General features: G+C 32.8%; 2 protein-coding genes across 3 annotated transcripts; one reads left to right on the forward strand and one right to left on the reverse strand.

Annotated features, from left to right (window-relative positions):
• Positions 1-507: 507 nt before the first annotated feature.
• Positions 508-3,704, reverse strand: LOC111716783 (ribonucleoside-diphosphate reductase subunit M2; the record flags this gene model as incomplete). The annotated part of the gene is given in 6 exon segments (XM_023492271.1): positions 508-588; positions 1,194-1,579; positions 1,848-1,939; positions 2,549-2,677; positions 3,259-3,369; positions 3,466-3,704. Coding segments are annotated over 6 exon segments (928 nt in total), but the record flags the coding sequence as incomplete, so codon positions are not given.
• Positions 3,705-3,813: 109 nt separating this feature from the next.
• Positions 3,814-24,708, forward strand: LOC111716793 (histone-lysine N-methyltransferase SETD7). 2 transcript variants are annotated; one of them, XM_023492280.1, is made up of 14 exons: positions 3,815-4,032; positions 10,155-10,368; positions 10,686-10,756; positions 11,124-11,207; positions 11,908-11,951; positions 13,229-13,296; positions 13,814-13,914; positions 14,373-14,472; positions 16,233-16,328; positions 17,520-17,608; positions 19,377-19,442; positions 19,764-19,853; positions 23,010-23,075; positions 23,300-24,708. In XM_023492280.1, the coding sequence occupies exons 5-14, from the start codon at positions 11,942-11,944 to the stop codon at positions 23,430-23,432; spliced, it is 819 nt and encodes a 272-aa protein (XP_023348048.1). In that variant the 5' UTR covers positions 3,815-4,032; positions 10,155-10,368; positions 10,686-10,756; positions 11,124-11,207; positions 11,908-11,941; the 3' UTR covers positions 23,433-24,708. The 2 variants fall into 2 exon arrangements, with proteins under 2 accessions (XP_023348055.1, XP_023348048.1); XM_023492287.1 differs by lacking the exon at positions 11,124-11,207 and having other exon boundaries at positions 3,814-4,032.

Consider the following 24,708-nt stretch of genomic DNA (forward strand, 5'->3'; position numbering starts at 1 on the left):
GATGTAAATATCCCTTAATTTCACCTGTAAAGCCTCGAAATCAGAAGCAGAATTTAGTATCCCAAAAAAATTGCCATAGATTTGTTAAAAGCTAGTATAAATGATATATCCCAAAAAAGTCATATTTGTCAGAGGCTCGGTATCCATTATACAGAGCGTCCCATATCATTAAATTCTCATTCTCCAAGTTTTCACGTCAGCATAAATCTATAATACTCGAAAAACCTAGCATTTTCCGCAAGCAAAATCTAATTAGTCTAATTTTAAAATGATTCTTAAATAATCTGCTTAGTCCCGAAAATCGTTATAAGGGTATGTCGTCGCCCACAAAAAAATATTTCCCCAAAAACATCAATATATTTTAGTAAACAAACCCCCAGATAAATGTTAGAGATCTTCACAAGCAAACATTATATTCAATTAAAAAATTAAGAAAATTAATACCCCTGACCAAATCTTGCACAACTTCCGGAAGCAAATTTGCTTCAAAATATAGATCATGAATACAAACCTTCTCACACTCTAGCTCTACGAGAAGTCTGTCAGCTACGAACTTGATGTATTGCACCATTAGATCACAGTTCATTCCTTAACAAATAAAATGTAGTGAAGTAAATATTTTGGGATTCGAATAAGGTAGAAGTAATTCAATAAATCACAGATTTAGTTTATTTGGTTTTTCAGACAGTCGCTAAGGATTCGTTCATTAATAGCTTGCATTGATGAATATGAATTTATGTTTTTCATAGACAGACCTAAGGATTCGTTCATTAATAACTTGCATTGATGAATATTAACTTATGTTTTTCATAGACAGACCAAAGGATTCGTTCATTAGTAACTTGCATTGATGAATATTAACTTATGTTTTTCATAAACAGACCTAAGGATTCGTTCATTAATAACTTGCATTGATGAATATTAACTTATGTTTTTCATAGACAGACCTAAGGATTCGTTCATTAATAGCTTGTATTGATGAATATGAAATTATGTTTTTCATAGACAGACCTAAGGATTCGTTCATTAATAACTTGCATTGATGAATATTAACTTATGTTTTTCATAGGCAGACCTAAGGATTCGTTCATTAATAGCTTGCATTGATGAATGTTCTTCAAGTTCAGGTATGAGTCACTAAAGTCCTTTGTGACAAACCCTATATATTCCATCGAGATCTGGGATTAATNTACCTATGAGGGCAACGGGAAGGGCGTCAGTAAGGAACTCACACTCAATGGAAACAGCGTCTTTGACAATCTCCAGAATACGCTCCTTGCTGGGCTTCCTCTGCAGGTGCCTGAACAGCAAGCAGGCGAAGTCTGTGTGTAATCCCTCGTCCCTGGAGATGAGTTCGTTACTGAATGTAAGTCCAGGCATCAGACCTCGCTTCTTCAACCAGAAAATGGCGGCGAAACTACCAGAGAAGAAGATTCCTTCAACAGAGGCAAAAGCGATAATTCTTTCGGCGAATGTAGCGTTTTTCGCGTTAATCCACTTGAGGGCCCAGTCTGCCTTTTTCTTCACGGCAGGGATGGTTTCGATAGCGTTGAACAGTTTATCTCGCTCTCCAGCATCCCTGAACAGTTAAAACTTCAGAACAAAAAAGGAGAAGAAATATGTAGTACATATTATTAAACTTTCAACTAAAATGTAGTTCGACATCTAAGTAATTAATTCTTTAGAGTGTCTCTATTTATTACAACGATATCTTCTAAACTTTTATCAGATCAATCATATAGAAAATATTGAACTTAGTACCATTGTCAATTGGAAGTAATTAAACTTAAATTTATGCGTTTACCTTTCGTGTTACCGATTATTTTATAAAATGTTTATTAACCCACCTAACATAAGAATCAATCAGAAGGCTGTACATCTCACTGTGAATATTCTCAATCGCGATCTGGAATCCATAAAAGCATCTGGCTTCGGGGATCTAAAAGTTAAAATTAAAATTTATATGGACAACTTCAGATTTGAGAGTTTGAATAGGTCAGCTCCGATACTTGAAAGCAGTGCTTAGGATTCGGATCCGGATCCGCAAAAATATGCGGATCCGCGCATCAAGATCCAAGGGGTAAAATATAACCTAAAAAATGCAAAAAAACTTTTGTACTCCTAAAACCCAAATCTGAACTTTTGAAAAAAGAGATTATAAAAATTTTCATTTCTGAATGGTTAATCGAGTTTAAGGATAAAAATATGCGAACAAAATATAACAAAAAATATGAAAATTATTTTTTGTTAAAAAATTCATTAAATCGGTAAAGAAATGACGTGGATCCTAAGCACAGATCCTAAGCATAGATCCCCATCAAAATTAAAAAGGATCCTAAGTGTACTTTCTAACCCCCACCCCCCACCTCGCTATTAAGGTACTTAGGGTTGAAGGGGGGCTGGTAAATATTTGACCCCCCAGTCAGAGGGGAGTGGGGGATATATATATAAATATTCAACATTCCTATCACTGAATAACACATGATATATAAAAATCTGACTTGCGTTAAATACAATTTATAATGGGATGGGGCGGCCTTTGTATTACCTGAATCTCCTGCATAAATCTCTCAACCAGGTTCTCGTTAACGATACCGTCTGAGGCGGCGAAAAAAGCGAGAACATGAGAAATAAAGAATCTTTCGTCAGCCTTCAACCCTTCCCAGTCTCTCATGTCCTAAATAAACATTTAAATTTTAAGATATTTACAAATATTGCCCCCATAGGTATCAATAGAATATCCATCTACAGAGGCAGCAACTTCTAAATTCGGTGATGGTGATGGACCAAACCTCTGTAGGGTAAAAAAGTAGATGTTAGTTCCACATTTATTGAAAATATATTTCGGGATCTGTTAGGGTTAAAGGTTACCGTCCCTAAAGTACGAAATATTTTTATGTTTTGGTGTCTAATAATCTGTGCACTATGGGCAGTATCATGCAAGAAAGTAGTGTACAGACTATATAGCTTATGAAGGTCAACTTATACCTAGAAGCTTACGCAATATTCTTACGCATACTCCCCCCGCTAGGATGGGATAGGGGGCCGAGCGCTGCGGCTTGGACAGGCCAGGGGGCCGTGCGCCGCGGCTAGGACAGACTAGGGGGCCTCGAGGCTGCGGCCTCTATATCAATTTGTCGAAATGTACTAAATTGATATGAGAGGGGGAGGAGGTCCAAACATCGTTCTAGCCAGGAAATTAACGTATAATTCAAATGAACTGCAGCAATTAAACTAAGATAATTAATTAAAAAGTACCTTTGATAAATCGACCTCTTCGGCCGTCCAGAAGCTGGCCTCAGCCTTCTTGTACATCCTCCAAATATCAGGATACTGGATCGGGAATATAACAAAGCGGCGGGAATTCTCCTGAAAATAATAAATATCTTTAAAGTGGGTTCACAAAAAGGGTTACAACTGAACCGATAAAAAATTGGAAAATGTCACTATGTTTAGGTAGTTTACCTTCAATAGGGGTTCCACAAAATCATCGGTCTTCTCTGTAGATTTCTCAACTTTATTTTCAATCACAGACTTGTTTTCCTTATTGCTGATCGTCATGTTGTCAAGGTTTTCAATGCTGGTCAGGGTCATGGTGCTAGTGTGTCAGAAGATTAGTTCTCAACTGATTTAAATTCATTCCAGACAAATATTTATAGGTTTCTGGAGAACAGGCAAATCGCGGTTTTTTAGTTGGCCGGGGGATTGAACTCAATTTAAAACCCGCGCCAAGCTCTCCTATTGGTGGACAGTGGTCATGTGATTTTTTATCCTGCCCCTATTGGTCGGACATAACCGGATTACGCTTATGAAACTTCCAAGTTCACCCCCCACCCTTCTGTCAACTGATTTCTCCCCATCCCGCATCCTTTCTACTGACGCTATTCAGGAATATTCCTGCATTTTGTTTTGTACTTACAAGCGTAGGTTTCCCTACATTCCTAGCGTACTGCGTAGTTTTCTGGTTCTGTGCTAGGAAAATAACGAAAAGTCAGACACCTCTGATTTCTCTGATTTCTATTCTAAAAATTGGTAAAATCTGTTTACTTCTTATGTTTTTTTTTTTAAATTATAAGATCCTAATTACAATGACTAAGAAGAATTCTCCCTCATTTTTTCCTCCATAATTGTTCCCATCCTTCTCCTTTATATATTCTCCGAACTCCAGGTTCCCATAATCTTCTTGTAAATCCGATTGTTCTCAAATATCTTCTCCATAACCTTCTCCTTTATATCTTCTCCTAAATCCTAGTTCCCATAACCTCTCGACTTTATTTCTTCTCCTAAATCCAAGTTCCCATACCCTTCTCTTTTATATCTATTCTTAAATCCTAGTTCCCGCAAACTTCTCTTTTATACAGGGTGTCCCACGAAACATGACAATAGCAAGACGACTTGAAAGTCGTCTTTGATATATGAATTTATTTGTGACATTTAGTCTTCTATCTACTTTAACATGTATGATTCTTGAAACAATTATCACATAATTCTCCTAGCCCTGGCATTTCCAAAAAGTGGTCTGCGTTTTTTGTGCTTTCAATATTACCGGAGATACAAAGAGTTTGGTTCAGATTTCAATTTTGTTAAATAAAAGCAAAATTGTCGAAATCTGAACGAAATTGTTCATATCTCGGGCAATATTGAAAGCACAATAAAGGCAGACCACATTTTGGAAATGGCAGGACCAGGGGAATTTTGTGATTATTATCTCTAGAAATTTACTTCTAAAATTAGGTTGACAAATAAACACAGCAAATTATATCAAAAATCAAGACGACATTCAAGTCCCCTTGCATACTGTCATGTTTCGTGGGACACCCTGTATCTTCTCCTAAATCCAAGTTCCCATAATCTTCTTCAAGTTATATCTTCATTTAGTTACAAGTTCCCATAACCTTCTCCTTTATAAATTTTCCTAAATCCTAGTTCCCATAACCTTTTCCTTTATATCTTCTCCTTAATCCAAGTTCCTATAACCTTCTCCTTTATATCTTCTCCTAAATTCAAGTTCCTGTAACAATTCTCATTTATATCTTTTACTAAATCCAAGTTCCCATAACCTTCTCCTTTATATCTTCTCCTAAATCCCAATTCCCATAAACTTCTTCTTTATATCTTCTCCTAAATCCTAGTTCCAATAACCTTCTCCTTTATATCTTTCTAAAATCCAAGTTCCCGTAAACTTCTCCTTTAGAACTTCTTCTAATTCCCAGTTCCATAACTTCTCCTAAATCCTAGTTCCCATAATCTTCTCCTTTATGTATTCTCCTTTATCCAAGTTCCCATAACCTTTCCTTAATCCAAGTTCCATAACCTTCTCCTAAATCCTAGTTCTCATAATCTTCTCATTCATATCTTCTCCTAAATCCTAGTTTCCATAACCTTCTTCTTTATATCTTCTCCTAAATACAAGTTCCCATAACCTTCTCCTTTATATCTTTTCCTAAATCCTAGTTCCCATAATCTTCTCAATCATATCTTCTCCTAAATCCTAGTTCCCATAACCTTCTTCTTTATATCTTCTCCTAAATACAAGTTCCCATAACCTTCTCCTTTATATCTTCTCCTAAATCCTAGTTCCCATAATCTTCTTAATCTTGCTATCCTCCTAAATACTTGTATTTTAATATCTTTTATATCTTCCAATTTTATCACAAGAAATCGAGGGTGACAAAGCCCATGGAAACTGAGTTAGATCGTTAATGGCTCTAAAAGACGATTTTCGGGACTATAATCCGAAAATAATTAAGAAGAATCATAATTTGAAAATTTACTCGCAGAGAGTACTAGAGTTTTCGAACATATTATATATGCGTATTGGGGCGTTAAAGCTTGAGGACAATCTAATGTTATGGGATGCTTTGTATGTTTGGATGGTTGTTTGAATCCGATAAACGTCAAAATGGCTGACCAGATCCGGCCTCGTTTATATGATCGATAATAAAAAGTTTGCGTTCAGAAATGTGAATCAATATTTTTTAAGAGAAATACAATAATGAAAAACCGTTGAACTTTTTTCATTATAAAAAAGCTCTTCGCTCTTATATTCTTGTATATGTCAGCTATAGCTGGCTAAATGGCTGGACCAAATTAGCAAACATTTTTTTTAGGGTACCCTGGGGGTTGGTTAAATGAATTCCAATTTTTTTTTTCTTTTTCTTCAAATTAGATTTTTTTAAATTCATTATTAGTTGTGCGTGGAAAAAATAATTGCAGTTGATGTAATTATATTGTTCTTGAATAAGCTAGAATTGTAAAAAAAGGAGAGGCGGAATGCGCCTTATAAAAGCCATAATTGTTAAATATTTTTAAATCATCATTTTTAACAACTTACCACTCTAACAGCCACTGTGCAAAACCTTTTTATAAATAACCTATTTATGCACTCAAATTTTGTACGTCAAATTCTGTCCAAAAACGTTATAAAGCTGCAAATAAATAACAATTTCTTTAAAATATATATATATATATTTAATTAGGCCTATTTTCCAATGAACATCTATAATTCATAATTGACTTTTTAAACGATGTTTTTTGTAATGTATATATGAAAACAAATAAAATCTTCTGGAGTAATCAATTCCTGTATTTTGTTCATAAATCGTAAAATAATAATAAATTTATTCTGATATATCCAAATAACAGATTTGAATTAATTATACTCTTATCTACGTTATTACTCTAATTTTTACAACTCTTACAGGGTTACCCACAGAGCATGAGACTTCAGAGACGACTGTCTGCACGGTATTATTTAAACTTTCTTGGTTCTCTGTTATAGCTAGAATCTTCATGTTAAAGCATTTATTATACCATTAAATCTTTATTTAAGAATGCAATTAAAACAATTTCCAGAAATTCAGAGTTTGTGGCAAAGACTCAATTCCTAAGTTTGAAATATCAAAGATTTATTAGTTAAGGCTGCAAAGATATAGAGATATATACAATTTGAGTTTGTGGCAAAGACTCAATTCAATTCCTGTAAAGAGTTTCAGCTAGGTTGTCATATAGGTCTCATCCTTTGTGGTAAACCCTGTATATATCTTTTTGAGAGTAACTTGACGATTTTTTAATTGACGATTTTCATACTTGACGATTTTTATACTTGACGATTTTTATACTTGACGATTTTTATACTTGACGATTTTTAAACTTGACGATTTTTATACTTGACGATTTTTATACTTGACGATTTTTTACGAATCTTTGCTTTGCTTATTTTGAAGAAAAAAATTGACTGTTTCAGGGGCGACATCTTTTTCAAGTTTAAATGTATGTATCTGAACATTATTTTTGTTATCAATCAAAGAATTAGATTTCTCAAGAATTTTTCACATTTTTGGCTGAATTTTAATTGAAAAAAAATACAGTGATAACCAGAAAACTCTGGAATTGAGAAAAATAGTCTAATTTTAAAACCTTTTAATTGTAAAAGTAAATGCAATATCTTTTTCCTTGTGACAGATTTTTTAATAGATTTTTCAAGGGGTTCTTTTCGCCTTAGCTTAAGTATTCTTTAAGTTATCAACTATTATATTAGATTTTGTGAAAAAAATTAAACCGACCGCCTTTTCAATGTTCTGCATTTAAAATTTCTTTTTATCTTTTTATTTCTTTTTCTCAAAAAAAGGGAGACACGGATAAAAAATTGGATGAGGAGGTANTAGCATAAATATGTGAAGTACACCTGCAGTATGGAAACAGTACAACAAAATGGCCGTTTTACACTTTTTTCTAGTAAATTCCCCTCTAATATATATTCTATTCTCTTTGGTTATATCTGTTCAAAGTGAATTTATTATCATAGAATTAGCACAAAATTGATAAGCATGTTTATCAATTATAATTAAAGATAGTTAGAGATCAAAAACATCTTGGGATATATTCAAAGAAATTGATCGTATTAAAAAATAATGAGAAGATATTTTTCATGGAAAATTATAGACTCGAAAATAGTTTTGAATTCTAATGTATATATATATATTTGTTATAGTTAGATAAAGTTATAGCTTGACCAAATTGGCTGAATTTTTTTGAGGGAACCCATGGGTACCGTTGGGGTAATATTCGCAAAAAGAATTCGCTCTTTTTTAAAATCGAATTTTATTTTTCAAAAATCTATTTTTTTCTCACAAAATTTGATTTTAAAAATTCCACTGGCAACGCACTTTAGCTAATAATTGAGTCTTTGCCACAAACTGAAATTTTTTAATTCTTACATATTTGCAACCTAATGGTCCAGGCCTTTGATGTCTTAAATTTGGACTCTTTGATCTCACAGTATTCATAGTTTAAAACATTTAAGGTCTATGGGCTACACAGTACACGGGCAGCCGTAGTACATTTGAATTTCCGAGCCGGGTCAACCTTTCCGGTTCCAGTTTGTACTGGACCTAGATCTATGGACAGGACTAGCCGGTGCAACAAGGTTGACGCGGTCAGACTTATTCATTTATAAAGGTTGAATTTACTTTTACTAAAGGGGCAGAGGTGCGTGGGTACTAAGTTATAGGGATTAGAAATTTAGAGTTTGTGGCAACTACTAATTTTCTTCGAGGTTTTGTCTCTATAGTTGTTGTCACGGGAAGAAAGTTTTTATTATTTCTAATTGTTTATGAATACTTTCGTTGTTTTTGGTTCAGAGTTCCTGCTTTCTAGACTCCCGAGATGGGTAAAATACTTTTCCCCCCTCGCTTTTAGCATGTTTGTTTCAAAATGGAATTAAGTTTTTGCCACAAACTATGATTTACTAATCCCTATATATCTTTGCAACCCAATGTCGCAGACCTTATATGTTTTCTGAATTCTGTTAGATAAAATAATCTAAGTTTGAATTATCAAACGTTTACACCATCAAGTTGCAAATATAAAGGAATTATAATAATTTAGTTTGTCACAAAAACCAAATTTCTTTTCAGTTTCGATTTTTCAAATATTGGTATAAAAGGTAAATTAAATCCGGTTTTTTTAGTTGAAGCAAAAGTAAATTTAAAAAAAACTCTTAGCAGAAAAAAATTTATACTTTTCAATATTTTGTGGATTAAGAAACCTATTTATGATTGTACAATTGTGAACCCTTATTGTACACTATAAAGTTTATAGAATAAGGAAATAGATTTTCAATATTTTGTGGATTAAGAAACCTATTTATGACTGTACAATTGTGAACCCTTATTGTACACTATAAAGTTTATAGGATAAGGAAATAGATTTTCAATATTTTGTGGATTAAGAAACCTATTTATGATTGTACAATTGTGAACCCTTATTGTACACTATAAAGTTTATAGGATAAGGAAATAGATTTTCAATATTTTGTGGATTAAGAAACCTATTTATGATTGTACAATTGTGAACCCTTATTGTACACCATAAAGTTTATAGAATAAGGAAATAGATTTTTTTTTGATGTCTCAACAAACTTTATTTTGTTTAGTTAGATTGACTAAAATAAAAAAGTGGTTTTCCTGTAAAAGTTTTACTTAATAAATTATAAATAGTTTATCTTCAGTCAGGTTATAAAAGGAATTCTGCATAAAAAAGAAATTGTTTTAATAAGAGAATTGACATCAGAAAAGAGAAATAAACATTATAAAAAGAGAAATTAACAATACAAAAAGAGAAATTAACAATATAAAAAGAGAAATTAACATTATGAAAAGAGAAATTAACAATATAAAAAGAGAAATTAACAATATAAAAAGAGAAATTAACATTATGAAAAGAGAAATTAACAATATAAAAAGAGAAATTACCGTTATAAAAAAACAATTTAACATTTTGAAAAGAGAAATTAACAACATAAATAGAGAAATTCCGTTATAAAATGAGAAATTAACATTATTATGAAAAGAGAAATTAACATTATAAAATGAGAAATTACCAATATAAAATATTCTCATTTTTTGTTTATTTTCATGTAAAATTGCACATTCAAATCACAACTCCTCTAATAGAAGAGTTATTAGATTAATATAAATGCTTTAAATTTCTAATATGTATAAACCAGCTAAATTTTCTTTACTCATACCTGTGAGATAAACCAAAACTAGAGGAACTAGGATATCACAAAGTCTCACCAGTAATGTTGGAAAAATTTGGTCTTCTCCTTCGGTCCCATTTCAATTGCTTTATAATGGTTTTAACTGTTACAGAAGCTGGCTTGTGTTTCTGAGTAAAGGAGAGGAGAGTTTAGAAAAACTTGAAATATGTTATCAAAGTAAAAACAATTCCGAAGAGTTTGAGACGGAGGAGATTACGAGAAAGAAGGATGAAGAGAACGAAGATAAAATCAAAGAAAATAAGAAGGATGAGGATAGCTTCGAGTCCACAGACTGTTGGAACTGTCCAGATCAATGTGATCCGAAGGTCTAAACTCAAGGGTTTAAATTTATTTTTGATAAATATTGTTTTCCAGAATTCTATATTCTTAAATTTATAACATATAATGCGTTTTTGATTTTTCAATTTTTAAGATTTTAACTTTTTAAGGAATCATTCGATAAAATAGAAGATTTGGTCGTTTTTTAATTTGTTAATAATTCCATCTTCTCAGCTTTATTTTAAAATGAACATTTGACCAATTCAAATTCATAATAAAGATTGAAAAATCATAGATTTTACTTTTTTCTGGAAAAAAGAAAAGTTTAATTTTATTATAAACTTGATGGTTTGCTCTTGAGTAGATTAAAGTGGAGAGTGGACGCAGAGCTCAATCATTCTGTTCCCAGGGGTTCATAGAGCTAACCAGTCTCAGGTATAGTATAGAGTTGGGAATTTTTCAGTTCATCATGAGACATTCTGGATGTTTGGATTTCAGGAGATTTTATAAATTCTGAGGAGTTGAACATATTTCAAAATTAAATTTGATCTAAATTAAGTTTTCTTTTTACAGTTTCATAATTTAGCATGAACCTGGTTTTTGGCGGATTTGAGATGCGGCTCAAATTCATTAAATTCGACCTCTGAATGTTAAAAACTGAATAAAAAACTATGCTAAACTCGAGTGTATAAAGAGGGTACAGCAAAAATAACATTTTTAAGAAAAATACAACGCGTACATTTTACATTAAATTTTGAATCTAATTTTGATATTTTATCTTAATTCAATAATCCTTCTTTAGACATGAGAGAAAGCATGGTTTCTACATCGTATTTAAAACTTCTACTGCTTCTATTAAAGATTTAATAGAGGTTGGTAGATACAGGTTAGTATTAGAATACTAGTCCGAAAAAGCAAAATTTTCAGTTTAAATTCTTTTCAATATGTGATTTTCTTTAAAGAAATGTTTATAACTTAAGCTGAGAACGTGTAAATGACTGGAATGAATTAATCTTGTCCCTAATAAATTTAAATTTTTTACAACTACTTATATGGAACTTAAGTTAGGAAATTTTACCTTACTGCGCTCTGGATGTTTAGTTAGCATATTTAGGACAAGGGAACCCGTGGCTAAATAAAATTATTAATTTCCCAAAAAGTAATTGTACATAATTTTATTGTTTTTTGAGATGAAAATGCGGGATTTTTCTCGTGAAAACTTTGCAGAGCTGGTGGTTTTTACATAATAGTCTGAAGGCAATCTTGGGTCGGTAATGTTGGTCAAAATGCGCTTAACTCAACAAAACTCTTTCATATTTGTCAAGATTCAGAGATTGAACCAATTTAATATTTAATTAATACGCCTCAATTTTAGAGATTAAAAATATTTATCTTAACTTCATGATTTTAAAAGGTTTGCATCTGAAAAATAAAAAATGAAAGCAACAGATGAAAAAAAAACAATTAATAATTTCATAATCTTATCAGAGTGAATCCTATCCATTTCTTTTCCACAAACACTCCATTTAAGCTTGGGGGGGGGGGTCCTATATATATGTACATACTAAAAACTTAACTTATTGCAGTTTTGGATTGCGGAAAGGGTTAAGTTGGAGAAAGATGTTGGGAGGTAGAGTAAACTTTCAACTTTTTCAATATTTCAACATTTAAACTTTAACTTTAAGAAATATACTGCTCAATTCTTCGTTGTTTAATACTTTCAAAATATAATTTTGTTGTCGCAAAGGAACAAGATTCTGACGATGAACAGATAGACAAGGAATAACCCTCAAATCAAAATCGATAATGCAGAAAACTCTTTATTTTCTAAAAAAAATGAAATGAATAATGATAAATAATTATTACAAGGGTTTACAAATTTATAATGAAAAGATTCTTACGATCTATTTGCTTATTTGTGGGTTAACTGTCGAAAAGTCCTAAGACGCTTTTTAAACATTAAAACTTCTGAAAAGAGTAACAATTAAATGTTGAGGAAGGTCACTAATTCTTTATATGAAAATATTCTTGCTTAACTTTGAAGTGGTTCACAATTAATAAACGTTTATACTCTCGGAGAACAAAGAAGAAAAGCGGGCTGAAATTGTTTGGTTTGGTTTCTCGTCTCCGAGAGGAGCTTTTAGGTTGAAGACGACATTACATGGAGGGGGGGGTCTTAATGTTAATGGTTGACAAATTTAAAGGAAGCTCTGATAAATTTAAGAAGGGAGCGAGAACACGAGGTTGTAGATGTTCAAGTTTTATACTCAGTTAGTCTGTACCAAAGGCAATGCATGTGATTTAAAGGTCTCACGCTCTCAAGCATAAATCTATAAGAATTTTGCCAATTATTTCGTAAAATCTAAGCCCACTTCAAAGTCGACCCTGCCTTAAAAATTGATGAGACTTCAGTTTATCAGTAGAATGAATAATAGTTTTTTTGGCAAAAATCAATTGAATAGCATATTTATAAAAATATTCGATTTTTTATAACAAACTGTGATTTTAAGAAAAAAGTTCCTATTTAATAAATGATGAATTTTTTATTTTCTCTATCACTTCTTTTGAAAAAAAATAGATTAACAGATTAAAATATATTGAAATTATGCTTTACTAACCCAATGTCCAGGCGATTCAGTATAACAAACTGGGAATGGAAATGTTGACCCAGCTCGGAAATTAAAATGTACTACGGCTACCCGTGCAGGATCACTGTAAAGAATTTCGGCGTCTCTACAGGGTTTTAAGTTCTTGTTTTCCAAATTACCGGAAGGGAGGGGAGGGTAAAGAAAAGAAGAAAATGGAGAATGAAAAAGGAAAAATAAATGACAAAATTATTTTAAAAAAAAAATTTTATGATCCGTTCCAAATAATTAAAAAATAGTTAAAAATAAAAAAAAACTCCAGGATCTTGGATAATACGAAGCAGAGAGAATAAATCAGTTTTCCTGTATCCAGATCTATCTACAGCACTGGTTAGTTACTTTTTCATTGAATTTGTCGACTAAACCCAGAGGTCACATGACCAGAAAGGTTTATTATTTGTGAGTTTTATGCTGTATGAAGAAAAAATGACAGATAGTACAGTTTAACTCAGAACTTCGGAGACATCAAAAGAATTTTTAAAATGTCGTCTTTACAATTTTCCAATCTGTTTTATAATACTATACCTAAATCGAAATAATTGTGTAAATGAATAAATTGTCATTATATATGAGAAAACAGTTTAAAAGAGCTCGATATAGTTATTCATTTAAAAACTAAATATCTGCACTCTTGCAGCACTCCATTATCACTTTATCATTATTAATTTTTATAAATTCTTTCGATGTCTCCATGTGTATAAAATTGTTACAAAAGAAAAAAAGACGCGAAGTATCCTCCAAACCATGTTCATTATTATTATTTTTTCCCTAAAATTATTCCTCTTTCGAGAATTTCCTTTAGTATTTACGGAGAACTTATCTTGAACTAAAATAGTTTAATTTAAAGGTTGGAGATTTCTCTAGTTCGGGATCCCTGGAGTCCGAAGCAGAAGTTGCAGAAGTGGTTGGGATATCCTCTCAGGGTGGCATAATAACACCAGTACTCAGGTTGGGATATCCTCTCAGGGTGGCATAATAACACCAGTACTCAGGTTGGGATATCCTCTCAGGGTGGCATAATAACACCAGAACTTAGGTTGGGATATCCTCTCAGGGTGGCACAATAACACCAGTACTTAGGTTGGGATATCCTCTCAGGGTGGCATAATAACACCAGTACTTAGGTTGGGATATCTTCTCAGGATGGCATAATGACACCAGTACTTAGGTGACATATCCTCTCAGGGTGGCATAATAACACCAGTACTCAGATTGGGATATCCTCTCAAAAATGAAAAAGCCATCAACATCAATGAATGAGATTACAGTGAAAAAAATTTGAGTTTTATCCTAATAAAAGTGTTATTGTTCGAAGCTCAAAATAATCATCAACATCTGATAAAACAGATTGTTGCTGGATTAAGTTATTGTTGAAACGTTTCTTCTTTCTAAAATTGTATATTTAGGTCCCTGGGTTCCCGTATTCCAGTTCCAGAACCATCATCCTCCGAAACCTTTCTAAACCAGCCTTTTGTTAAAGATCCATTTGAATCCTTGCATGTTGAGGTTAGTATTGGTATAATGCCAAATACGGCTTTAGAACTAAAACTAGAAAAAACGATTTAAAGATTTCAAATCTTCATACCTGGGTCTACAAAAAGAAATATTATGTTATATTTGGCGACACTTTACCCACTTTAAATAATGATATTATAAAATTGTTCCGATCAATCGCGCGCTGTGATTGGTTGATTGAGATTTCTCATGTCTGCAGATATATCAATTTATCTATTTATCTCGTGCTCAAAATATCGCTCAACCAATAAAATGAATGGGGTTTAAAACATTGATAAAATATTATGTAATNCTCACACTTCTCTTCAAGTACCTCTTGTAATAGATACGCCTAATAAGCTCAAACTGTGTTAGTATACAGGAAGTTCCACTAAACATGCGAATTAATTTCAAGCAGAGAAATTTTTTTTTTAAATTTATTAGTCTCCCCTCTTGTGAGAACCAGGAAATTCTCGAAAAGGAAGACGACTTTTATACACGTTATGACTTTAAATAGTTAAATGAACTTGAGACATAGCAATTGTTTAGTATAATCAAACCCATTTAACTTAAAAAGGGATTTAAAAATGGATTTAATGATTCACTAGGGAAAGTATTTGCTTTATAACAATTTCAAATACAAAAAGTCGTTTTTCTAAATCCACAGTTTTCTAGTTATCACTGTAATCGTACAACTATGATGCTTAGAAAAACTATTGTGAAATATCCATATTTCTGACATTTCTCTGCCTTTTAAGTGTTCTTAGTTTCATTTTGTCTTATAAATCAAAAATTTTCTTTTAGAATAAAAAAGATTTAAGGCCTTTTCATTAAATAGCCAATACGGATCACAAAAAGTCTTCATAAGTCGTAAATTAGTCGTCATGTTTTGTTGAACACTCTGTATATAATAATACTATAAATAATTGAGTGAGGAAAATGATATCAAAAGTGTAAAATATATATTTATTAAGTTAATGCAGATGTTGGGAACTCTTGTATCCAGATCAATGATTAATCGGGACCTTTTGTTGATCTGCAGATTAATTTAATCTTTATCCGATGTCGCATGGTAATCGTACACCGTCAGTTATATAGCACACACTAAAATAATGTATCTTTAACATGATTTTAATGAGTTAAAAAAAAATATGTAACTCTTAAAAATATTTGTGATTCTTAACATAACAAAAAATAATATTTTATATTTTCAATTTTTATATTGTTCAAAGGTGTTTTTGTTTATAAGTAAACTACATAAAAATGACTTGAGAACATACAGCAAAGGCATTTTGCAATGGAAAACAATTTCCCGATTGGGTAAAAGAATGTAAACATCTGAGGGTTGAGTCAATGGTATTCTAACTAAAATTTAGTCTTTCAATGATTTACTGAATAATTTTACAACAAAAAAAATTCTCAGAACAAGATCGTACTACTAAGAAGATATTGAATAATTTATTAACGCTCGTACCTGAAGTCTCATTCTGTCTGGCTCGGAAAAAAAATTTACAACCAAAAAAACTGTAAACTTGCCAAAAACTCAAATTTTATAACTCTGATATCTTATGCAACCTAATGCCATTGACCTTTGATATTTGAAAATATGAATTAATTAGTTGAAATAGTTTATATTAATAAGGGTTTTCATGTAGATATATTCATCTATATATGGGTTTACATCAGTAGGTTACGAATAGATGGTTATCAAATTTCAGTTTATGTCAAGGGTTCAGTTTCTATATTGTTAGTTTTTAAGATTAAATGTTTAGGTGAAACAGTCCTTGATCCCTGGAGCAGGGGAAGGATTGTTTACAACCCGGAGAATCAGAGCTGGTCAACTCATATCCTTCTTTGCGGGAGTAAAGGTTAGATTATAACCCGGAGAATCAGAGCTGGTCAATTCATATCCTTCTTACGGGAGTAAATTTTAGATTATAACCCAGAGAATCAGAGCTGGTCAACTGATATCCTTCTTTGCGGGAGTAAAGGTTAGATTATAACTCGGAGAATCAGAGCTGGTCAACGCATATCTTTCTTTGAGGGAGTAAAGGTTAGATTATAACCCGGAGAATTAGAGCTGGTCAACTTATATCTTTCTAGGCGGGAGTAAAGGTTAGATTATAACCCGGAGAATCAGAGCTGGTGAACTCATATCTTTCTTTACAGGAGTAAAGGTTAGATTTTAACCCGGAGAATCAGAGCTGGTGAACTCATATCCTTCTTTGAGGGAGTAAAGGTTAGATTATAACCCGGAGAATCAGAGCTGGTCAACTTGTTTAATTTTTTGGAGACAAGGTTAGTAATATCCTAGAGATCTCGTGTATATCCTTCTTGGCGGGAGTAAAAGTAAGTTTATAACCCGGAGAATAAGAGCTGGGTAGTATATATATCCTTATTGGCAGGAGATATGGTTAGTTATATCCTGGAGATCTCGTTTATATCCTTCTTTGCGGGAACAAAGGGTTGTTTATAACCCGGAGAATAAGAGTGGTGCAGTGCATTCTTTGCCGGAACAAAGGGTTGTTTATAACCCAGCCGGAGACTCTGTTTATATATTTCTTTACAGGAGAATAATCTGACTTGACATCTTAAATACTTGTTCTGCTCACCCATGGCTGACCAGGACGCTATGCATTAGGTTTCTTCTATTTGAAGTCAGCCGTGTTTTGGTCTAGTCCAACAATCTTACGGAGTTGACATTTTATACTTTTTTCATTTATAAGGCAGATTCCAACAAAAAAGTAATATAGAGAAAAGGTAAAAAATGTATGTTTTATAGGTAAAAATGTGATCGAAATTCAGAGCTGGCTGGGAAAAGGACCAAACGTTAAATCTGCGTGTGCTAACGTGTTCTGTACATGCTTTTTAGAAAATGATAGGAATCGATATTTCTTAAATGTTAAATTCAAACTAAAGTTTTATTTTGTTTGTTTGTTAGATTTTATCTAAAAAAACCATAATTAGATTATCAGGAGGGACATCCAGGGATAAGGACGCCCCCTTNATAGAGTACAAAATTGATCATTTAAGTCCTACAGAGAAGCATATTTATCTAGGTTGAGGTTAGCGGCGAGCTCTCCGAAGAAAGCGATTACACAATATCTTTAGAAAATGGAGTAATGCTTGATATCCCACCATCTCTCAGGTTTTAAACTATTTTAACTTTTTTATTCAAAGGAATTGAGTATTGCCACAAAGTCTGGTTTTTTTTAACCGTTATATCTTTGCAACACAATGACACAGACCTTAGTTATTTCAAACTAGATCAAATAATCTAAATTTAAAATATCAAAATTTTAAACCATTAGGTTGCAAAGGTATAAGATGTAGAAAATGTGAATTTGTGGCAAAGGCTCAATTCTTTTAGCAAAAAACTTGGAACCCTTAAAGGCGACATGATGGAGAATTCCTTATTTTTCCTGCTGGGAATCCCTGTTTCCCGGAACTCAATTTCTTGTCTGAAAATAAGGATTTCTCCGTCATCTATAAATGTAAAGTTGTAATTTCTGTTTGTCTGTTTGGTTGTTTATTGGATCATAACTCAGGAATCCGTTGATCGATTTGCCTCAAATTTTGATTGGGAAACTCGGGAGACCCACGAGATTGTTCTTAGCTTGGTTTTGAGAAATTTAGTTTCCCTGTAAAATCGTTCAAGTGCGGGTAAACGGTGGGAGTAACTTTTAGTAACCTTGACAGCGCTGGGTTCCCAAGCTAGTCAATAATAAAAGGTTGAAAGGGTTCTGTTGTGAATGGGAGATGCCACATATTAAAATCAAGGATCAAATAAAATTACTTGAACAGTCTCTTTACAGTCCCTTTAAACTGAATAAAACTTCCCTTCTTTACGCTAAATTTAATTAAGGAAAATTCCTTTTGGAAAAAAGTTGGCTTAGAAAAATAATGATTTTTGTCATTTAGGAAAAACTTACTGTGTAGAGTTTCACCTTTAGAAAAGTCTTTAACAATATTTTATTGATTATAGGTTTAAGTGCATCCTCCGATCTTTTATAAGAAATATTTTAAAGACATAAAAAACATATAAGACATATTTAATTATACCTAAAAGATTTATGTTTTAATGTTTATTTATCAATGTATATGTAAAAGATTTGTATGTATTGCAATCAAATGTTCTTTATGATCATATCTATTGTGTATATAATGTAATCTCTGTTTGTCTGGGTGTCTGTACTAGTTTGTTCATATTTCCGATCATAACTCAGGAACCTCTGGACCGATTTGCCTCAAATGATGAATAGGAAACTCGGTAGAACCATGCGAATGTTCTTAACAAGCAGTTTTAAAATTTAGAGTTGAATTGGTTGACTTTAAAGAAAAAGTTTGGGTTCCAGGCAAGGCTGGTTTTTAAGTTATCAAAAAATGTAAGAAAAGAGAAACAAACACTAATAAGGAAAATTTATTTTCTAATTCCTATATCCGTCAAACCTGATGGTGAAAATGTTTAATATTTTAAACTTAAACAATTTGATCTGACATAATTCATAGTTTGAAATGTAAAAAGTATAAAACATCAGGTTGGTAAAGGGATTCGACGATAAACGTCTTCAGTTCCTTTCTTAAAACCATATCAATCAGCAACATATTCGAGACCAAGGTATACGCAAATAAGACAGAAGAGCGTACGTTAAAATTTAGGAATTTCTTCTTGATTTGGATCTACGTATTGTGGAACCCTATTCTTGTTTTAGATCTACGTATTGTGGAACCCTATTCTTGTTTTAGATCTACGTATTGTGGAACCCTATTCTTGTTTTAGATCTACGTATTGTGGAACCCTATTCTTATTTTAGATCTACGTATTGTGGAACCCTATTCTTATTTCAGATCTACGTATTGTGGAACCCTATTCTTATTTTAGATCTACGTATTGTGGAACCCTATTCTTGTTTTAGATCTACGTATTGTGGAACCCTGGGGCACAAAGCTTGTCATAGTTTTCAGCCGAGTGCAAGATATAGGTAAAAAGTTTTATTATTTAAAACTTTCGTTAAATATTATCTACAAAATACAAGGTTTTGATGCGGGGGTTTTATAATGAAACTCAATTCTTTTTAGAACTAGACTTAAGCTGATAAGTAATGTTCGTTATAATTACTAGACTTATGGTACAAAGTAATATTTTAGTTTTGAAAATTATTCTTGGGTTGGTAGAATTGCTTTTATTAGTCCAATTTAGTTATGCGGATCATTCTGGGTTAGGTAGGATCAGTTTTTTAGTTCTATTTAGTTTTGCGGATCACCCTCGGTCCGATAGGATCAGACTTATTAGTTCTATTTAGTTATGCGGATCACCCTCGGTTTGGTAGAATTCGATCTATCTCTGCTCTTCATGATATGGAGCCAGGGGAGGAGGTTACTACAGATTACAGGTTAATAAGCCAGGGGAGGAGAATACAACAGATTACAGGTTAATAAGCCAGGGGAGGAGAATACACCAGATTACAGGTTAATAAGCCAGGGAAGGAGGATATAACAGATTACAGGTTAATAAGCCAGGGGAGGAGGTTACAACTGATTACAGGTTAATAAGCCAGAGGAGTAGGATATAACAGATTACAGGTTAATAAGCCAGGGGAGGAGGATATAACAGACTACAGGTTAATAAGCCAGGGGAGGAGGTTACAACTGATTACAGGTTAATAAGCCAGGGTAGGAGGTTTCAACAGATTACAGGTCAATAAGCCAGAGGAGGAGGTTATAACAGATTACTGGTTAATAAGCTAGGAGACTAGGTTACATCAGATTACAGGTTAATAAGCCAGTGGAGGAGGATACAACAGATTACTGGTTGATAAGCCAGGGGAGGAGGATACACCAGATTACAGGTTAATAAGCCAGGGAAGGAGGATATAACAGATTACAGGTTAATAAGCCAGGTGAGGAGGTTACAACTGATTACAGGTTAATAAGACAGGGTAGGAGGTTTCAACAGATTACAGGTTAATAAGCCAGAGGAGGAGGTTTTAACAGATTACTGGTTAATAAGCCAGGGGAGGAGGTTACATCAGATTACAGGTTAATAAGCCAGAGCTAGGGAAGGAGGTTATAACAGATTACAGGTTAATAAGCCAGAGGAGGAGGATATAACAGATTACAGGTTAATAAGCCAGAGGAGGAGGTTATAACAGATTACAGGTTAATAAGCCAGGGGATGAGGTTACAGCAGATTACAGGTTAATAAGCCAGAGGGGAGGAGGTTACAACAGATAACAGGTTAATAAGCCAGGGGAGGAGGTTACATCAGATTACAGGTTAATAAGCTAGGGGAGGAGGTTACAACAGATTACAGGTTAATAAGCTAGGGGAGGAGCTTTTACAACAGATTGCAGGTTAATAAAATAAGAGATAATGAACCAAAAAAAAACTAAAAAAACGAATAAAAATTCTATTTTTTCCATGTTTTTATACAGAGCGTCCCATTTTACATAATGGTTGCCAAAATGCGCTGCTCAAAGTTTTAAAAAAATTCTGCACGGCATTTTTTTATTAGTCTTATAAAGCTGAAGTGGCCGGCTTTGCCCGTGGAATTTAAAAAAAAAGTTATTTAAAAAAAATTTAGATTTTCGAAAAAAAATCGATTTTTGAAAAATACAAATTTGAGAATTTTTGTTAACCTTGTTACCCCCAGGGTACCCATCGTTTCCCTGAAAAAAATCAGCCCATTCGGTCCAGCCGTTTGGCCGGCTATCCGCTATAGGGAACATATTTACATATGTCTTGTTTTATTATATAGAAGATTTAAATGCATTTGTTTAGTCCCCGAAATCTCAAACTAGATTTAATCACGATCTTATAGAGGATGAAATCACCGAAAGAGGATTATGAGAAAAAAATGATGAGAGACACCTTTTGTAGCACAAAAAAGAAATAGGAAAGACTTTGACGGGACTGAACGATCTTGCTTTTAAGTATACTGAACTGTACTTAGAATCCCCCAACCCAGTTCTATAAACTCAATTTGCAAAGTTGTACTTATAGTTGCAGACGCACAACTAAACATTCAACAGGGGGGGGGGGGAGCAAAAGGCAAATATTTCGAGCGTTGTGAGAAAATTTTGTTCAGCCCCCCCCCTAAACATTTCTAGGGGGGGGGGGGCAATATTCAACCATGAAAAAACTACCTTACTAATTCAGTATTGGGGGCAAATTTTGTTTTTTGGAAGCAATTTTTTTCAGTTGCAAGAAATCTTTTATCTTTGTATTATGGTGCAAATTTTATTTTTTGGGGGCTTTTTTCAGTTTGGGCAATTTTGTGTAGAGGAAATCTTTAATCTTTATTTTGGGGGCAACATTTTTTTAGGGGCATTTTCTAAATATATGAAGGGGCTTTTTTTAAAACTTATAAGGTTTAGTCTTTTGTTAGGGCAAAACTTCTTAATCTTGAAGTATTATCTAAAAAAATCAGGGGCATTGTTTTTGAAAAGGACTGTTAATTTGAAAGTTAGCATTTTTTAAATATTTTGGAATTAAAAAAAATTAGGTGAAAATTAAATATTTTGGTGGCATTTTAATACACTGGGTTACAAATGTCGAAATAGGCGTCAATGTCAAATTTAAGTCTGGTCGGGTAATTTGAATAAGAATGTGTGAGTGTAATTTAAAAAATCCAATTTGGGGCAGTTTTTAAAAGGGGGAAAAATAAAAAGAATCGGAGCTTACATTGAAAAATGTTATAGTGAAATTTGAGTTTGCATTAATGGGTTTCAAAAAAAAATATTTTTTTTCAAATTTTTGAGAAAAAAAGCCATTTTGGAACTGTAAGGATCCCTGTATGACTTCTAGCCCCCTCGTCTACAAGGGGGGGAAGCCTTTTTAAGGTTGACGCTTGCCCCCCCCCTTAATCAGGCTATGAGGAGGCAATTGTCCCCCTCCCCTAGTTGCGCGCCAGTGAAATTGTATAAACTAGGAAATCTGTTCGATGAGTTCGGTGCTTGATACACTCACAACCTAGTTTAGTAGTTAACCTTGAAAACATATGTTTACAAAAATCACCACCAGAGTTCTCTGTTATTCTATTTTCTATACTTAAAAAATTACATTTTATTCTACATTGAGTATTTATTGATTTTTTTTTCAACATGAAATATTCTGTTTGACAAATTCAGTATCCATCACTTTTCTTTTATTTTAAGATAACAAAAAAAACATTGAAAGGAACTTAGATAGAAGTCTTTATAAATTATGGTTTACAGCATCTCCTACAGATGACTGTCCTAGTACCCTGTGTAATCTCTTCGCTCTTACTTTTTTTGGAGAGGATAAGACTCCGAATTCTTTAGCTATAGCCTGTAGCTGCACCTGTTAATGTCTCAAAATCCATCGGTGTACACTCTGGTAATTTATCATAGTTAACCATAGTTTGTTCAGTTCGTTCGCTCAGTAAAAAATTCATTCGTGAACAGTCTAGCTGATCCAAAAAATACAAGCGATCGTTAACGATTTTGATTCTTCGTTTCAGAAAACGAGCGTAATTTTTTATTTTCTGAACTTTACAAATTAGCCAGTAAAATTATTTATGTGTTTAGGTACAGTTTAAGGAAAGCTCCGGACTGGTACAGAGACTGTTTACTCCGGTATCTAGTAGAGCACAGGTATTTGATCTAAACAGCCCTGCAGGAGAAGCATAGTTCATCTAGTCAGTCCTAGTTCAACTAATTCTGTCTACTAGTCACATCGGATCGAAATTGGTTTGAATAGATATAAGGATGAGAAAATTAGCGTTTGTGGCGAAGACTAAATTCTTTTTTAGTTTCAATTTAGTTGTGTGAAAAGCGAAACATTATCCTTCAAATTTCTACAAATTTTATTTTGACAGGGAACTATCAAGGATGGAGGCCGAAGCATATATCAATGACATCGCTAATACAAAAGAAAATCAGCATTCTACAATCGAGGACAAAATTGATCACATAAGTTCTGCAGTGGACAAAACAAAATTGATCACATAAGTTCTGCTGTGGACAAAATTGATCACATAAGTTCTGCTGTGGACAAAATTGATCATTTAAGTTCATGTGAAAGATAAAATTCATAACCTGAGCCCTTTCTAAAAATAACATAATTGATCATTTGAGTCCTATAGAAAACAAAATTAATTCGTTGAGTCCTAAAGAGAACAGAAAAGATCATGTGCGACCTATAGAGAAGATAATTGATCATTTGAGTCCTAAAGAGAACAAAATTAATCACTTGAGTTCTATAAAGAGAACAAAATTAATCACTTGAGTTCTCTAAAGAACAAAATTAATCACTTGAGTTCTATAAAGAGAACAAAATTAATCACTTGAGTTCTATAAAGAACAAAACTAATCACTTGAGTTCTATAAAGAACAAAATTAATCACTTGAGTTCTATAAAGAACAAGATTGATCATTTGAATCCTACAGAGAACAAAATTGATCATTTGAGTCCTACAAGATTGATCATTTGAGTCCTACAGAGAACAAGATTAATCATTTGAATCCTACAGAGAACAAAATTGATCATTTGAGTCCTACAGAAAACAAGATTGATCATTTGAGTCCAATAGAGTACAAAATTGATCATTTAAGTCCTACAGAGAACAACTGAACACATGAGCAGCTTTAAAGAACACATTGATCAACTTAATCATTTGAGTCGTACAGAGAACGAAATTGATTATTCAAGTCCTATACAAAACAAAATTGATCATTTATGACCTTTAAAGAACGAAGTGAACACATGAGCTGCTTTAAAGGACACATTGATCTCTGAGTCCTGTACAATGTACATGTAGAGAAAAAAACTGATAATTTGAGCCCTAAAAAGAACATAATCGACCATTTGAGTCATATAGAGAACTAAATTGATCGTTCGCCGCTTCCTGAAGAGAACAAATCTGATTGTTTGAATTCTTTAGAGACCAAAATTGATTATTTAAGTCATAAAGAGAACAAATCTGATTATCTGAGTTCTTTAGAGAACAAAATTGATTATCATAGTCATAAAGAGAACTAATCTGCAATTTTTTGAGTTCTTTAGAGAACAAAATAGGCCATTTAAGTCTCATAGAGAACATAATAAATTTATTAAGAACCAGTGATCACATGATCCTGTGAGAACAAACCTATTCATTTGATTGATCCTATAGATAAAAAAATAATTATTTGCTACAGAGCTATAGAGAACAAAATTGATTATTTGCTTGATCCTAATTGATCACATGAGCCTAACAACAATCCCATTCATCTATTAAGTCCTATA

The sequence above is a fragment of the Eurytemora carolleeae genome, unplaced genomic scaffold (genome assembly GCF_000591075.1).
Source record: "Eurytemora carolleeae unplaced genomic scaffold, Eaff_2.0 scaffold1, whole genome shotgun sequence".
NCBI lineage: Eukaryota > Metazoa > Arthropoda > Copepoda > Calanoida > Temoridae > Eurytemora > Eurytemora carolleeae.